The sequence below is a fragment of the Armigeres subalbatus genome, chromosome 2 (genome assembly GCF_024139115.2).
Source record: "Armigeres subalbatus isolate Guangzhou_Male chromosome 2, GZ_Asu_2, whole genome shotgun sequence".
Taxonomy (NCBI): Eukaryota; Metazoa; Arthropoda; class Insecta; order Diptera; family Culicidae; genus Armigeres; species Armigeres subalbatus.
Window position 1 is genome coordinate 257,085,380 of NC_085140.1, and position 17,618 is coordinate 257,102,997.

Consider the following 17,618-nt stretch of genomic DNA (forward strand, 5'->3'; position numbering starts at 1 on the left):
GCTTTTTATTGCCAATGGTGAAGCTTCTGGCGGGGAATCTCGACAGCAGCCAGTCGGGAGGAATTTGTGTCTCCCACCTTTCGTGATTCTCGTAAAGTGGGCGAACGTCCGGAATTCAAATACCTTCCACTTTGCACGTTCAGGATTTCGTTACTTCGAGGTCCTGTCTTCTGCTGAATTGGTTAAATTGTTGGAATGTGGAACAGTCTCTGCAATCTGCATATCAATTTCTTTATTCAGACTCGATAAATTGCATTTGTCTTATGAACAACAATGTGCAGTGAGCATATAGCAATATCTATTGATGAAAGATTGAAATCGCGATCAACCTAGACTTTTATAATATTGTCGGTAACCTGTAAAGCTATGTCCATTTAGAATCCGGAATGATAAAATCATCTGTATCTCGGTAACGGATTGTCGTACAAAGAAGGTTAATACATCAAAACAAGAGTAATTCACTGTACTTTAAGGAAAAGTTATTGATACAAATAATTTCTTCTTGTTTCTAGTGAAAATTCGCACCTTCTTCTTTATTCCTCTCATCAAAAGTTGTACACATCCGGAGTCAACTTCCTTGGCACATTTGTTCCACATTTTGGTCATCTGAGTCGCGTCCCGAGCTGTTTTTCCACTTTTTAACACTTTTCCTAAGCTTCCGCTTCATTATTGTCCAAAATGTCTCGATGGGCCGGAGCTGCGGGCAGCTGCGTGGATTTATGGTTTTATCGATGAAATCTTTTTTATTATCCCGGTACCACTGGATGACTTCCCGGCTGTAGTGGCAACTCGCCAAATCTGGCCAAAACTTCACGGGACCTTTATGGGCTTTATGGAAGGTCGACCGCGGATTTTCGAGACATTCCTCCTTGTACAGCTTCGAGTCCATCGTCTTATTCGTCACAAACATTTTGGTCTTTTCCCCACAGTTGCATATCCCTTGCCATAATCATCCGTTTTTTTGCAAGTTTGTCCAAAAATCAAACTTAAACTTCGCAAGAACTACTCCTCGTGCCGTCACAATGTAGAATTTTTGGCTAGGAAGCTGTCCGAAATCCATTTTGACGTAGGTTCCATCGTCGATGAGCAGGATTATCTCCTTTCGGCTTCCATCTGAAATAATTTTTGACACGCTGCACGAAACTTCGTGAAATTTATACCATAGCAAGTGGGCGCCTAGGTAGACAAACCGCTGTAAAAGAATTCTTGCAGCGGTCACTTTCCGTGCCGCTGCAATACAATAAATGATTCCGGATTCTAAATTGACATGGCTTTACCAAAACTTTAATACGGCTTTTCTTGGTAACACCCTTCTAAGGAAAATATAAGCCGAAATTCAGCAGTGACAAGATAATATTAGTATTTGCAACAGTGAATACATTTTCCAGCGAGAATCAATTTATTTATTTTCTTCTTTATTTATGTAAATTTTGATATTTGGATCAGGTCTTCACTCGTCGTAAGTAACAAGGCCAGAGGCACACACTTTATAAACCTTTAAGGTTTTACTGATTTGATGAAAGTAAAGATAAAAAATCAACTGGGAGCTACTTCTTTCAATACCTAAAATTCTGTGCATACATTCAAATTAAATCCTGTTCTTGTTTAATTTATTCTTTATAATATTATCAAACTTTCTCCCGAAGCAACCATTCCACCAATCCGAAGGCACGCATTTTCTGCAATAAGGAACGGGAAAATCCGAACTGCAATCACTCTATCCCTGCTCCTTGATCCCCTTTTTCTTCCGACACTTAAAAAAGAATTGTTGATGTTTCATTTCCCACCGGGTGGGTGTTACCTAAGCAAACACATCCCCCCAAATTCATCCATCCCGTCGCCCAGGTTGCCTGCATCGTGACGTTGAAATTGATTGATGTGATGTGCTGAGCTGAAGAGGAAGGAATTTAATTTCTCAACTCTTGTCTGTCTTGTCCTTTTACTGAACGGAACATTTTTTTCTCCTATTTTGGTCTATTGCAGCTCCTGCCACTGTTCGACGTGAAATCGATTTTGCTGAGTGCCATAGCGGAACGAAAGCTGATAATCACCGTGCCTTGGTTGGTTCAATATTTGGCCATGCTGGATGGTATTAGTCTACGCTTGAGCTACTACAAGGACCTGTTCGATGTATTGTACGAACTGTACCTGAGAACTAACGCGTACGAAATGGAATCCGAGAGGAGGCTGCTGGTGACACCCACTTCCAAGTTTATCATACGAGCATGCCTGGGCTGGCTGTTCGAACATCCCAACATACCGGAGGAATATCTGAGCTATCGTCGGGAGCGGCGGTCTTTGTTATCGGTTGATGAAAACCCGCACAACTACAAAAAGATTGAATTGCTTGTCGAGAAAACTACTGCCGATGAAATGGAAATTAACAAAGCTTTGATCCTGACAAAGGTTGACGAGCACTCAGGAGGAATATTGAAATGTGAAATCAAGCCTGCAAAGGATATGTGTAACGAACCTTTAGAGTTAGTTAAAGTAAACGCAACAACGAGCAAAAGTGAAGAACTGCTCCTCAACCCGCTCCTCGAAAACATTCTCAACGCGGCATGCCCTTTCCTAGCCGATTTCCGCGTCTCCATGATGCCATCCAAGGTTGAAAAAACCGTCTCCCGATCCGGTCGGTACCGCCATATCACAACGAAGTACTCCGGAACGTCCACCATCGCTGCCCAGCAGAAACCGACAAACAACCAACACCGGCTGATTGAAGCCTTCCTCCAGTCGCAAAGTTTGTCCGTCCGCCGCACCGTCGAATTCGTCATCGAAAGGGCATCGTCTGCCGCCATCAAAGACTTCCAAGTTGCCCACCTTCTACCGGAACGTAAAAAGATCACCGAACAGATTGCCACCATACAGGCGGAATCCATCCCTCAGGCGACCAAGCAAATCTACATGATATGCTCCGCCGCACTCGCCGACATCAACGCCAGATGGGACGAGAAAATCCCACCGATGCTCGCCCGTCGAATCAAGGTTAGTGCTTGTTTTTGTTTCAGGGGATGCGATATTGCGAATTATTTCTTGCTGACATTTTGTTTTGCGATATAATGCGGCTTATCATAACTAAGCATCTTTGTCCATCTAAATATAGGTATTTATTCAATACTAGCTGTATGTACCCGGCCTTGCCCAGAAAAGCCAGTTTGATTCACAGTTTTGTTAAAATCAAAAAATGATTATTTAAATCCTTTGGTCAACAGGGCTATTGTGTTTTGTTGTTGATACTTCATCTTTTGATTATAATTTCAGGCAGATTTCACTTTTGAAAACATTGACTACGCTAAATAAATTCTTATTATATTCTGAAATGTCATTTTCGGTGAAAGATCATTTTCTAGAAAATGTTTTCGAAGAAATGTCATATTCAGGGAAATGTCTTTTTCGAACAAATGTCATTTTTAGGAAAATGTTGTTAACAAGGTTGTGCTATTTTGGGGAATTTGGGTGATTGATTCTCTGGGAATTATACAACCTCAAAAGAACCTGATATAAACTAAAGCGTTCCCTATTTAATTGTATATCGGGGTAAATCGGGGTGAGGGAGCGTCCATAAATTATGTAACGCTTAGAGGGGGAGAGGGGGTTGAGCGAAATGTGACGATCCATACAAATTTTTTAGATTTTTCATACAAAAAGAGTGACATAAGTGGGAGGGGGAGTTGAAAATGCCCAGTTTTTGTGTTACGTAATTAATGGATATTTCCTGAAAGCAATAAATAAATATAAAATTTTCATTAATAATGCAAAATTACAATAAACAATTAATGGTTTCCAAAAAACATAAGTACTTTTAAGGACAAGCCTCCCGTAATCCAAAATCAAGGACACCCCCCTCAATACGGAAGCAACGCACAATATAAATCTGTCTATACTGCGTCACAGCCATTACTGGAATTTCTTATTTGCAATGAGAGATGTCACGCGATGTTTACATATCTGCACCGTTCAATATGTCTCGGGTACTTATTCAAAAGGACGTATGTGATTTTGTAAACAAAGATTCAAACGTCGATTTGTCCAATCTAATAACTTTCCCACGCAAACCAATACCACCAACAGGTAGCCGAAGGCTTCCCCTGCCTGTCTGTGGTGATGGTTTGCGTGGGAGTGCCATCAGATTGGACAAATCGACGTTTGAATCTTTGTTTACAAAATCACATACGTCCTTTTGAATAAGTACCCGAGATGTCTAGAAACGCGAAGGATGAATGGCGTGCTATAAAAATCTCAAAAAATATTTTTCCCGTGACAGGGCATGAAAGTGTGTTTATTACCACTTTCAACTCGTTGAATTGAACGAATATATTCTTTGCGTATCCAGTTTTCCGCGAGCGGTAATGGCCGCCAGCTTGCCTGCGGGTTAGTCTCTGATTTGACGTTTCTGGAGGTCAACTGCACCCACCATTCGCGCATTTTGATCAAGGTGGTATATAATAAGGCTTGAATTCACTGAATCGGCACCTTCTTATATGCCACATTGGTCAGAATGCTCGGAGCGGTGCGGGTGCAGCTGACCTCCACAAACGTCAAATCAGAGACTAACCCGCAGGCATACTGGCGGCCATTACCGCTCGCAGAAAACTGGCTATCTATTGAAATAATTTAGAAATATTAATTTTAAAATAAAGCACAACATCCTTTCATGACTGCATTTCATACGAAATTGATCAAAGAACCCAAGATTCTTTCATTTGGTCGCCTGAAATAGAAAAAGGTGCTTTGCTCACTGTCTTATGACGATCTCGAGCTTTTACAATACTGGTAAGTTGCTTCCGTTTTGAGTGGGGTGCCCTTGAAAACGCGAATGAAATTTGTTTAGGATTTCAGAAGGCTTGTCCTTAAATGTGAAAATTGCAATTATAAAAGGAAAACTTTCCATAAATGAATCAAAATTTCCAATTGCAGAAAATACAAAATTTCAATAAATCTCGTTTAACTTTTCAAAAGGACCTAAGTAACATTTTTTCCATGAATTAATTTGAATACTTCAATCAATAGCTTTCATGTTGTTCTATTGATTGCGCTATTAAAATTAATTCATGAAAAAAATGTTACTTAGGTCCTTTTGAAAAGTAAAGCGAGAAATAAATCAATATTAGCAATACAGTTACAAACTGTTCCACAAAATATTTTAAATCAAAAACTTTCCATAAAAAAATAATAAAGAGCAATAACAAAATAAGAGAATATCCATAAAAAATAGAACAAAAGTAATGAAATTGAATAAATTTTCCATGAACAATGAACGCTTTTAGAGAAGATTTCATCTATAAAAAAAAACTCAGTTTTAGTGCTTTTATATCTTTTTCTATGCAAATTTTCATTTTTTATGCTCTTTTTTGTGGAAAGATTTTAGTTTTTTTTTAGTAAAAAATTATTCATTGAAAAAAAAATTGTTATGTGACAGTTAACTCTCCCTAACTCGATGTTCTGTAACTTGATATTTTTCCTTACTCGATGAAATTAAAAGTCCCTTGAATCTAGCATACTGCGTTCTCTCCGTAAGCCGATACCTCTCTTACTCGATACTCTCAAAGTCGAAGTAATTTTCCAATACATTTTTACCTCGCTAACTCGTTGTTGTCAGAAACAGAAATGAAAAGTGACAAGCAAGAAGTGAGAAATGAGAAGTGAGAAGTGAAAAGTGAAAAGTTAGAAGTGAGAAATTCAAAATGGGAAGTGAAAAGAAGTGAGAAGTGAGAAATGAGAAGTATGAAGTAAGAAGTGAGAAGTGAATAGTGGGAAGCGAGAAATGAGAAGTGAAAAATTTGAAGGGCGAAGTGAGTAGAGAGGGGGGAAAAGTGCAAAATAAGAAATAAAAAGTGAGAAGTTAAAAGTAATAAATGAGAAATGAGAAGTGAGATATAAGAAGTTAGAAGTGAAAAGAGAAAAGTGAAAAATGAGAAATGATAAATAAGTAGAGCGAAGTGAGAAGTAAGAAATGAGTAGTAGAAAGTGCGAAGTATAAAGTGAAAAGTGAGAAATGGGAAGTGACAAATGTCTCCCCAAATTTTAAAATTGCATGTGCTCTCGAATTCAATAACAAAAATCGTTCAAGTATACGTACAGCAATTCGATAATTCCGCGTATTTTGAAAGGAAAATATTTAAAAAATCTGAGGGCACCTTTCTAATTTTATCAAAGCAAGTTCTTGGAGAGGGATCAATTTCCCCCAAATATTTTCAAAGCCGATTTTTGACAGCACTCCAAAAAATCGATTGTGTATCAATAACAACAATAATTTAAGGACTGTCATACATCAGTAAAGTTAAATACTGTATTTCTTAGAGAGTCTGTGTGGAAATCGCGTATGTTTATTTATTTTTGGCTGTGATGCATCGGAAATCAGAAAAGGGGATCAAGTCTACCCTAAAGGCAGAGTAAGAAATGAGAGGTGAGAAGTAGGAAGTGAGAAGTTAGAAGTGAAAAATTCGAAGTGCGAAGTGAGTAGTGAGAAGTGAAAGATAATAAGTGAAAAGTTAGAAGTTAGAAGTGGAAAGTGATAAGTGAGAAATGAGAAGTCAGAAGTGAGATATAAAAAGTTATAAGTGTGAGAATCAAATTAGAAGTGAGAAATAAATATAGTGAAGAAGTGAAAAGTTAAAATAGTGAAGTGGGTAATTCGAAGTATGAAGTACAAAGTAAGAATTGAGAAGTTAGTAGTAGGAATTGAGAAATGTGAAGCGAGAAGTCAGAAGTGAGAAATTTAAAATGCGAAGTTGTAGTGAAAAGTTAGAAGTTAGAAGTGAAAAGAGATAAGTGTGAAATAAGAAATCAGAAGTGATATATAAGAAGTTATAAGTGAGAAGGGAGAAGTAAAAAGTGAAAAATGAGGAGGGAGAAGTAAAAAGTGAAAAATGAGGAGTGAGAAGTGATATGTATGAAGTGAAAAATGAATAGTCAGAAGTAAAGGGAGTAGGAAGAAGTGTGGACCGGGGAACGACAAGTAAAAACGAGATTATCTTCCCTCCCTTCTTTTGTTCTTCTTCTTTCTGTCTTATATCTCTCCACTCACTTCTTATTACTCAACATCTCGCTTCTCACTTCCCATTTATCGTCTCTCATTTCTCACTCCTCCACTCCTTCTGTTTATATCACTGCTCAAATCCTACTTCTCACTTCACAACTATCACTTCTCACTTTTCATTAGTGACATATCACTTCTCATTTCTTACTTTCCACTACTCACATGTTACAGTGTGCTCAATACTCACTTCCGTTTTTCATAACTCATTTCTCACTATTCTGTATTTCTTTCGAACATCTCATTTCTCACTTCCCAGTTCTCGCTATTCACTGTTCACTTCGATCATCTCGTTTTTCACTTCTCCTAATGAGGAAATAAATTTTGACTACTCGGCCAGACGGTATTCGGCCAAATATAAATGTGTTCCTATCTCGATACCCCCCTAACTCGATGGTCTCTTAAATTTCGAGTAAGGGATAGTTCAAATCAATAATGCGAGTTAAGGGACACCAGAGCAAGTTGTAATGCGGAGTAAGTAGGAACAGAAACTGTAATTTAGATCGGATACAACCGAATGCCCTAATTCTTCTTCTTCTTCTTGTTGGCATTACATCCCCATACTGGGACAGAGCCGCTTCGCAGCTTAGTGTTCATTAAGCATTTCCACAGTTATTAGCTGTGGGGTTTCTAAGCCAAGTTACCATTTTTGCATTCGTATATAATGAGGCTAACACGATGATACTTTTATGCCCAGGGAAGTCGAGACAATTTCCAATCCAAGAATTACCACCGGGAATCGAACCCAGCCACTCTCAGCATGGTCTTGCTTTGTAACCGCGCGTCTTACCGCACGGCTAAGAAGGGCCCCGAAGGAATGGCCTGATTATTTTTTTCAACAAAGCACTCCCCTTAACGCAACTTCTGACTATCATTCCCGGAAGATTACAGCTATTAAAAGCACTCCCTGTCATTGTTTTTTGTTTTGGCCTTTGCAAAATCTAAACAAACTTATTAGCGTGCCAGTGAAATCGATCTCAAAATATTGTCTGGAGCAATTTTTTCCATCAAATTTTCACGGTAGGTAATCATTCAATGCTGAATAAGCATAATGATTATGAAAAATCGATGGTAGATTTGTTTTTGTTTTTGGATTTTGTTCGTTTTAAATTGCTCCGCATTTTCAACCGATGGGGTTTGAGGAATCAGCCCGTGATTATGGCCTGTCCAACATTTTTCAGCAACTGGCCAATGTGCAGAATGACCACTTGCTGGCGGGCCAGAAAATATCAAATACATATTTTTATACATTTCTCGCTTAGCTTTTCAAAAGGACCTAAGTAACATTTTTTTTCATGAATTAATTTGAATAGTGCAATCAACAGACCAATATGAAAGCTTTTGATTGCAGTATTCAAATTAATTCATGAAAAAAATGTTACTTAGATCCTTTTAAAAGTTAAGCGAAATTTCCAAAATAACAAAAGTAAAATAAGTTTTTTTCTTTAGAATGACATTTAGTTTTACATAATGGCTAAAATTGTTTTAAAGAAAAACTAAACACGATTTAATTGCGTTTGAACAATCTTTTTTGTGTGCTTATTTTCTTTTTCTTTTTACGTAACAGGACATGGAATTGTTGGTTTCTTTCCAATACTCGACGCATATTGATTTCACAATCGGTGATCGAATTTTGCAAGCAGATGATGAAGATCAACAATTACTTTTGACTGCTGCTTTTCATCAGATTTGTTCACACAGATAAGTAATTCTGAAGAAAGAAAATATCGAAAGATGTGTCTTTCTGAAATTTAAATTTGAGCTCGTTGTTGGGTTTTCCCCGTTTTGCACTAACATGCGCACCCGCGAAACATGTTCGGAACGCGAATGGATAACACTAGTCACTATGAAATTAGTTTTATTCGGGGTTTTCACTAAATTGGTGGACTGTAATTATTTTTGATTTTCTATTCGGATGTACGGTCGACCGTCTCTGTGGGAAAATAGGCAAAGGTGATTATCGTAGGTACATCTTTCTACTACAGTTGTGGTCACTCATTCTCCCCGATTCTCAACGGACAGTGTCGCACCGAATTAACGTCCTACTTGCCTTAACATACTAATATTTATTATCTACATGAATTCAAAAATGATCTTCTGCGGCTGAATCAGCATCATCGCTGAGTGGGGCCTCGAATTAAGGCATGCCTCTATCTGTGCTACGACGGTTTTAATCTCGTCAGGTTTCAACATCCTGTTGCCAATGACCCTTTTCATATAAGCCTTCAAATATTTTACTGCGGCCTCCCATAAGCCGCCGAAATTGGGGGACTTAGCTGGAATGAATTTGAAGGTTTTGCCGTTTTGCTATTGTAGAATCCATGCTCGTCGAAACGGTCTCATAGAGATGCGCCAACAGTGGAGCTGCAGATAACTCCAACCTAGGTGTTGACTGCTTCATTTTTCTCTTGCTAAGATCCTCCAATGGCGCAACCTTTGATTTGGCCATCAGCATGTTGACAGTGATATCTCCGTTCCAGTCATACAGCGCAAATAAACTGCAGCACCGTATGCTTTATCGCTTGCATCGCTGAATCCGTGGAACTCGAAATAATGTCTCTTCCGAAACCGATCCACCGTGGAACTGAGACTGTATCCAATTCGCATAGATTGGATCTAAACTCCAACCATTGTGTCTGCAGTTCATGGCTTAGCGGCTCGTCCCAAGAGTAATTGGCCATCCACAATTCTTGGAGGAAAAGTTTTCCTAGAACGACCACCGGACCAACTAGTCCATAGGGATCAATCAGACGTGCAATCTCAGAAAGCGATTTCAATACTTGCGGTCTATTGGAGTTCCACTTTCTCAGATTGAACCCAGATCCCTTCAGGAGTTCCAGAACTTCCTTACAAAGCTGGACGCCATCTTCGACCGTGTGCGAACCTGCCAACATGTCGTCGACATAAAAGCTCGTTTTGACCACTTTTGAGCCTAAGTGCCTTTCCACAGTGCCTTTCCAGGAACTCCACCATCGGCTTGTACGAAAGTATGTCCTTTGAGCTATGGCACGTTTCCCAGTGGCGAATTGTATCGTCATCCAGCTGCTGGGAAAGCATGAAAGCTAGCAGAGTGCCCCAATTGTCGGTATTCTCTCCTAACTTTTCCAGTTGCTGAAGGTTGACTCGGAATGTCGTTAGAAGATAATTCAACCCCTGGAAACTTTCCATCGTCATCGGAGCAGCTGAGAAAAATGCTCTCATGTGTTCCTGTGCAATAAGCTTGTGGTTTTCATATTTGGACTCCAGAGTGGCCCAGGCTAGTCCATAGTTCGCAGCTGTGACTTGAATTTGGTTGACTTTTAGTAGCGCATCATCTTTCAACGACGTTCGGAGATAATTGAACTTGTCTATCAAATTCAATTGACCATTATCGTGGATCAACGACTTAAAGTTGTCCCGAAAATTTATCCATTCGGAGAGCTTCCCAGAAAAGGTAGGAAGTCTTAGTTCCGGATACTTCATTCTTGACGGCTGGCAAGTTTCAACTACTGATTGCCGCTCTACGACATCTCTAAGGTTTTCAGCCGCCTTCGAAAAGAGTTGCTGTTTCAGCCGGAAATACTTGTTCTTAAACTCCTTGAAGATTTCCTTTTTCTATCTCCTCCGAGCCTCAGCCATAGCCACCTGTTTGGTACTATCCTCTCCGGTTCCATCTGTAGCGGCGTCTTCTACGTCTATTTCATCTGTGATGACTTCGATTTGCACTCGCAATTCACAACATTTATCGTACACTTCGTCTATTTTTTCATGCGAAATTGCACTGCACACATCATCGTATGCTGCCAAGAACTCCTCTATATTATGCAACGTAATCCACGCATGGCGCTCCTGCTTCACAAGCGTTCGTACATCGAACACTTGTATTATTAGTAAATCACTTCACTTATTTAATGCACTAACGCAACTCACTCCCGAGACCTCAAGCGACCGAACGAGTTGGCAGAAGACAGGCCAAATAAATCAAAAGTGACCTAATCTCTTTCCAGCAATCTCAAATTGTGCCTTCAAAAGACGATAAATCTTAAAATCCGGAGAATCACAAACAAGTTCCCCACTGTGTTCTACTGGAATGTACAATCTTGCATGCAATTTTATGCTCCTCATGAACATAAAACAGTCTACCCTCGGCAGAGTTTCAATGGCTGTGATGCACAGTGCAAACCAAGCCAATTCACCTCAACCACGCAATCTCATACACACTGTACGTAGTTGAATTCGGCGATCTCCAGATGTCCACCCTGGGCTTCAAATACTGGAACGGTGGTCCACAGGAACAGCGAGCGATCCTTTCGATCCTCTGTATATTTGCTGCAACCACACTCAAAATCCCAATAGCCCAGCAGCGACGGCAAAGCAACGCCAAAGCACTTTATCTATCCTCAACGGGTCACCGCCCGGCCAATCACTTTAATTGAAGGATGGCGTCTCCGCGCCAACGGAACAATATATGGACCAAATAGAAGCACTAATCTATTGTCCGGCAATTCGATGGCCGATATCGCACTAAAATCACTATCCGCGCACAAGTTCAACGGGTCCAACGAATCCGGTTCGAAGGACCAAAATGTTCGGTTTTCCCCGTTTGCGCACCCGCGAAACTTGTTCGGAACGCGAATGGATAACACTAGTGATACGGTCACTACGAAATTAGTTTTATTTGGGGTTTTCCCTAAACACACTTTATTGGTGGACTGTAATTATTTTTAATTTTCTACACGGTCGTACGGTCGACCGATAACTACACCGGCGGCGGTTAGGAGAGAACTAACTATTCCTATCTCATAATATCAATCAGATGCTACAAGAGCGTATTGCGACGGTAGATTACAATAGCGTAGGTACATATTTTTACTACAGTTGTGGTCACTCATTCTCTCCAATTCTCATCGGACAGTGTCGCACCGAATTAACGTCCTACTTGCCTTAACACTCGTTACATTGGAGGTCAGTATCTCAATTTGAATAATTCCAAGTACATTATTTTCATAAATTAGTGAATAGGCTTAAAAATTCTTATAAATAGGCTTGAGATTGATTTCCACAGGATTACAGAAATGTATCAGTTTTTGACATCAATTGTGACCAGGGATTGAGTCCAAAAGTCAATGAAAATATATCTCAGTTATGATCTCTATACACATGTACAATATGTCATACCGCGAGAGACTTTTTTCACAAGCTGTCTTGGTAAAGAACTGATTCGGGGGCTATACCTCATGATAAATTTCTTTTAAAAAGCTCCAAATGCGGGGGCACTGGTTCTGATAATGCGTTTCAACTTGATTTACACATCTGTGCAAAAAAAATGGTCTTCTACACAAAATGAGCGTTTTGTCATTATTTTCTCGGTGGGGGCTGCCTATCCGATTCTGGTTTTTCGCTTTGATAAACTTATTTTCATGGCCTGTAATAATTCGAAACAGTTTTTGCCTCTATGAAGCAAAAAAAACGTAAAAAACGTATTTTTCCAAGAAAAAATGCTTGAATTCCATAATTCTCGTAAACAATGGTTGGACCCCGAAACCGACGTAAAAAATGTAAAATAAATCACTCCAAATTTCAAAATCCGCGTAAAAAAGTTGCACAGTGTGTCTAGCGTCATTCATTCATTTATTTAGTTAACATCTAAACAGATAACACTGAATCAACAATTTGACGCCACAATACACGGTTCGAGGCCGCATCTCTCCATCCTCGGATACGCCCCACGCTCGCCAAGCCATCTTTGCAGGGTTGCTGTCCGGCATTCTTGCAACATGTCCTGCCCATCGTACCCTTCCGGCTTTAGCTACCTTCTGGATACTGGGTTCGCCGTAGAGTTGGGCGAGCTCATGGTTCATTCTTCGCCGCCACACACCGTCTTCTTGCACACCGCCAAAGATGGTCCTAAGTACCCGTCTCTCGAATACTCCGAGTGATTGCAAGTCCTCCTCGAGCATTGTCCATGTTTCATGTCCGTAGAGGACAACCGGTCTTATAAGCGTCTTGTACATGACACATTTGGTGCGGTGGCGAATCTTTTTCGACCGCAGTTTCTTCTGGAGCCCGTAGTAGGCCCGACTTCCACTGATGATGCGCCTTCGTATTTCACGGCTAACGTTGTTGTCAGCCGTTAGCAAGGATCCGAGGTAGACGAATTCCTCGACCACCTCGAAGGTATCCCCGTCTATCGTAACATTGCTTCCCAGGTGGGCCCTGTCGCGCTCGGTTCCGCCCACAAGCATGTACTTTGTCTTTGACGCATTCACCACCAGTCCAACTTTTGTTGCTTCACGTTTCAAGCGGGTGTACAGTTCTGCCACCTTTGCAAATGTTCGGCCGACAATGTCCATGTCATCCGCGAAACAAATAAATTGACTGGATCTATTGAAAATCGTACCCCGGCTGTTACACCCGGCTCTCCGCATGACACCTTCTTGCGCAATGTTGAACAACAGGCACGAAAGTCCATCACCTTGTCTTAGTCCCCGGCGCGATTCGAACGAACTGGAGTGTTCGCCCGAAATCTTCACACAGTTTTGTACACCATCCACCGTTGCTTTGATCAGTCTGGTAAGCTTCGCAGGGAAGCTGTTCTCGTCCATAATTTTCCATAGCTCTACGCGGTCTATACTGTCGTATGCCGCCTTGAAATCAACGAACAGATGGTGCGTTGGGACCTGGTATTCACGGCATTTTTGAAGGATTTGCCGTACAGTAAAGATCTGGTCCGTTGTCGAGCGGCCGTCAACGAAGCCGGCTTGATAACTTCCCACGAACTCGTTCACTAATGGTGACAGACGACGGAAGATGATCTGGGATATCACTTTGTAGGCGGCATTAAGGATGGTGATCGCTCGAAAGTTCTCACACTCCAGTTTTTCGCCTTTCTTGTAGATGGGGCATATAACCCCTTCCTTCCACTCCTCCGGTAGCTGTTCGGTTTCCCAGATTCTGACTATCAGTTTGTGTAGGCAAGTGGCCAGCTTTTCCGGGCCCATCTTGATGAGTTCAGCTCCGATACCATCCTTACCAGCTGCTTTATTGGTCTTCAGCTATTGAATGGCATCCTTAACTTCCCTCAAGGTGGGGACTGGTTGGCTTCCATCGTCCGCTGAACTGACGTTGTCATCTCTTCCGCTGCCTTGACTTTCACTGCCTGTACTCTCAGCGCCATTCAGATGTTCCTCGTAGTGCTGCTTCCACCTTTCGATCACCACACGTTCGTCCGCCAAGATGCTCCCATCCTTATCCCGGCACATTTCGGCTCGCGGCACGAAGCCTTTGCGGGATGCGTTGAGCTTCTGATAGAACTTGCGTGTATCTTGAGAACGGCACAGCTGTTCCATCTCCTCGCATTCCGCTTCTTCCAGGCGGCGTTTCTTCTCCTGAAAAGGCGGGTCTGCTGTCTCCGCTTCCGTCTATAACGTTCCACGTTCTGCCGGGTACCTTGCTGCAGCGCGACCGCCCGCGCTGCGTCCTTCTCCTCCAGAATCTGTCTGCACTCTTCGTCGAACCAATCGTTCCGTCGACTTCGACCCATATACCCGACGTTGTTCTCCGCTGCGTCGTTAATGGCTGCTTTGACTGTATTCCAGCAGTCCTCAAGAGGGGCCCATCGAGCTCACCCTCTTCCGGCAACGCTGCCTCGAGATGCTGCGCGTATGCAGTGGCGACATCAGGTTGCTTCAGTCGCTCTAGGTCGTACCGCGGCGGTCGTTGGTACCGAACATTGTTGATGACGGATAGTTTTGGACGCAGTTTAACCATCACCAGATAGTGGTCCGAGTCGATGTTAGCGCCACGATATGTCCTGACGTCGATAATGTCGGAGAAGTGCCGTCCATCAATCAGAACGTGGTCGATTTGTGATTCTGTCTGCAGTGGTGATCTCCAGGTGTCCCGATTCGGAAGGCTGTGTTGGAAGTAGGTGCTGCGAAGGGCCATATTCATGGAGGCGGCGAAGTCGTAGGCCATTTTCGTTCGTCAGCCGGTGAACGCTGAACTTTCCAATAGTCGGTCTAAACTCCTCCTCTTGGCCAACCTAAGCGTTCAAATCTCCTATGATGATTTTGACGTCGTGGCTTGGGCAGCTGTCGTACTCACGTTCCAGCTGCGCGTAGAATGCGTCCTTATCATCATCAGTGCTTCCGGAGTGTGGGCTATGGACGTTGATTATGCTGAAGTTGAAGAACCGGCCTTTGATCCTCAACTTGCACATTCTTTCATTGATCGGCCACCACCCGATCACGCGCCTTTGCATATCGCCCATCACTATGAAAGCTGTTCCCAGCTCGTGTGTGTTGATTAGTATGATTACCTCTAAACGTTCGCACCATTGATCCCTTCCAACAAACCTCCTGCAGCGCTACGATGCCGAATCCACGGTCCTTGAGCACATCGGCGGGTATGCGTGTGCTCCCGATGAAGTTGAGAGATTTGCAGTTCCACGAACCGAGTTTCCAATCGCTAGTCCCTTTTCGTCGCAGTGGTCTTCGCCGATGGTTCCGGTCCGTACTCTCTTGTTGATTGTTCGTTGCTTAAGATTTTTTAAAGGCTGGCTTGCAGGGCCTGACACCAAACCCCCTAAATTTCCGGAGGACCATTCCTCCTTATTTCCGGTGGACCATGGTGCACAGTTTCACTTAGAGTCCCTCGCTGGCACTCGGACGATGATCAGCCGCCCCTAACATGGAGAACAGACGCTGTTGTGAGCCGATCCTGACATGGAGAACAGACGCTCAATAAGATTTGCACCTCCGGAAGGAGCAAACCCCTTCCCTGTCAGCATACGACCATAGTTCCCACCGGGGTTGGTTACCCGATCTTCCCTAAGGTTGCTCGTATCCCGGCCAGCACCGCGGGGAGGTAGGGATAGGAGTTGCTGGGTAAGTGTCTAGTGTCACAATAAGTGAAGAAATATGAAGTATCATGAGAAACCTTTCGATTTTGGCAACATAAATGTTCCGAACGGGTTGCCAAAATCGAATGTACTCTGTAATAATAAAGCGCCTATAGCACAAAATTGGGGCATTACTCCGTAACAACAAAAATAATTTGCAAAACGTACTTGTAAATCAAGAATACAGCATCGCATACCCTTATTTTTCACATACATATTTTGCTAACGTGCGAACGCAAACGTACTATACCTGCTCATGATTCTTGTTCCTTGATTGGTTTTGCAGGATGGATTTGATGCATTGCTCCCGAGTGAGGCCCTCGAGTCCGTGAAACGAACGTGCATCAATCTTGCACTGGAGCGGTGCCTGGCCAAGACGAGCGAATGGCGCCAGACGCATATGCTCGAAATAGGTAAGTGGATGTGGATGCAATGCAACGTCGTGAATCATAGATTAGGAGCTTTTAGCGTAATTAGTGTTTTAGAAATTCAAATTTGTATTCCATCAACGTTTTCGGGCAAACATCCGCAATGGATAGCGGTGGAAGTTTTTGGAACCCCTGTGGTGATTTGTGGCTCATCTAATTTTGATTAATTCACTAGCGTTAGCAACCGAGATTAGGTCTTGGTAAAATTATTCAAAGTAGGATAAATGCCGTTATCGACATGTTCGTATTACTGACAGAACGGTTAAGCTGGATAACCTGTGTTGAATTTTAGCATGAACTTCATTCTAATCCATTCGAAACAAAATTTTCGATAACACTGAAGTAATTTGAATTCAAATTAGCATCAGACTGGTATAGCATCAGTTAGTAAATGATTACAGAAGGAATGATTAACGCAAACCATGCTTCTCCATGGCGTTGAAAATGTTTCATATCACATAATTTAAATGCGCTCGCTCGTGTCTTCGTAAATCAGCTATGAAGCTAGCCGAAAATTTCAATTCATAGACACACTCCATCATAATCTCCATTGCCTGCTTTCAGATTTATTCTGTAAGGACATTCCGGGGGAAGCTTCGAAGGCAGTTAAGAACCCATTCGACAAACAATCCTTCCCTGTGACCCCGTTGCTCGTTACGTTGGGCCGAGTAGAGCACACCTTCGTGTACGAGCAGCTCCAGACCATGATTTACCTTGCCTGCTCGCATCCGGACGAACTAAGTCCGGAAGGATTAAACAAATTCCTTGTGCTCGTGTTGACATACCTGGACGAGCAGGATACCATCCAATCGATGAACCGTACTTTGGCGTACATGCTACTTCAACTGGCCCTGCTGATTGGTAAGATTTAGCGACTCGTCTGTTAGTGGCAACGTCCACACAGTCTTCTGCTCCAATCTGATTTAATGCTTCATTATCTTTTCATTGCAGTGATTCACCGATGTGATCTAATTGTACCTGAGATAGTACAAATGTTGTTGTCCGTATGGCAGCACCGGAAATTGAGTGAGTTTTGCGTTGCTCCCGAATCGTCCAATCACGTCAATGAGGATGATGAGATTGCGAAACTTATGCTGGCTAATAGCGATGCGTCGATAGATGCCGAAAGATCCGTCGTCGATGAGGAGGATATTATGCGCATCAGAGAAAGAAAGCAGCAGGAAGGTGGGTTTGATTTTTGGGGAAATTCTGCGAAGCTGGTCAAATACAAAATACTGAATCGTTTCGACCGAGGTAATCAGTGTTGAGC

At 42.1% G+C, this 17,618-nt stretch overlaps 1 protein-coding gene across 1 annotated transcript in view; it reads left to right on the forward strand.

Annotated features, from left to right (window-relative positions):
• The window catches only part of LOC134212113 (protein disks lost), a 293,532-nt gene that overhangs the window by 265,293 nt on the left and 10,621 nt on the right, over positions 1-17,618 (forward strand). Inside the window, exons 7-10 of the mRNA XM_062689664.1 lie at positions 1,984-2,988; positions 16,207-16,333; positions 16,913-17,209; positions 17,300-17,533. Coding sequence (XP_062545648.1) covers positions 1,984-2,988; positions 16,207-16,333; positions 16,913-17,209; positions 17,300-17,533 — 1,663 coding nt within the window. The remainder of the gene's footprint in view (positions 1-1,983; positions 2,989-16,206; positions 16,334-16,912; positions 17,210-17,299; positions 17,534-17,618) is intronic.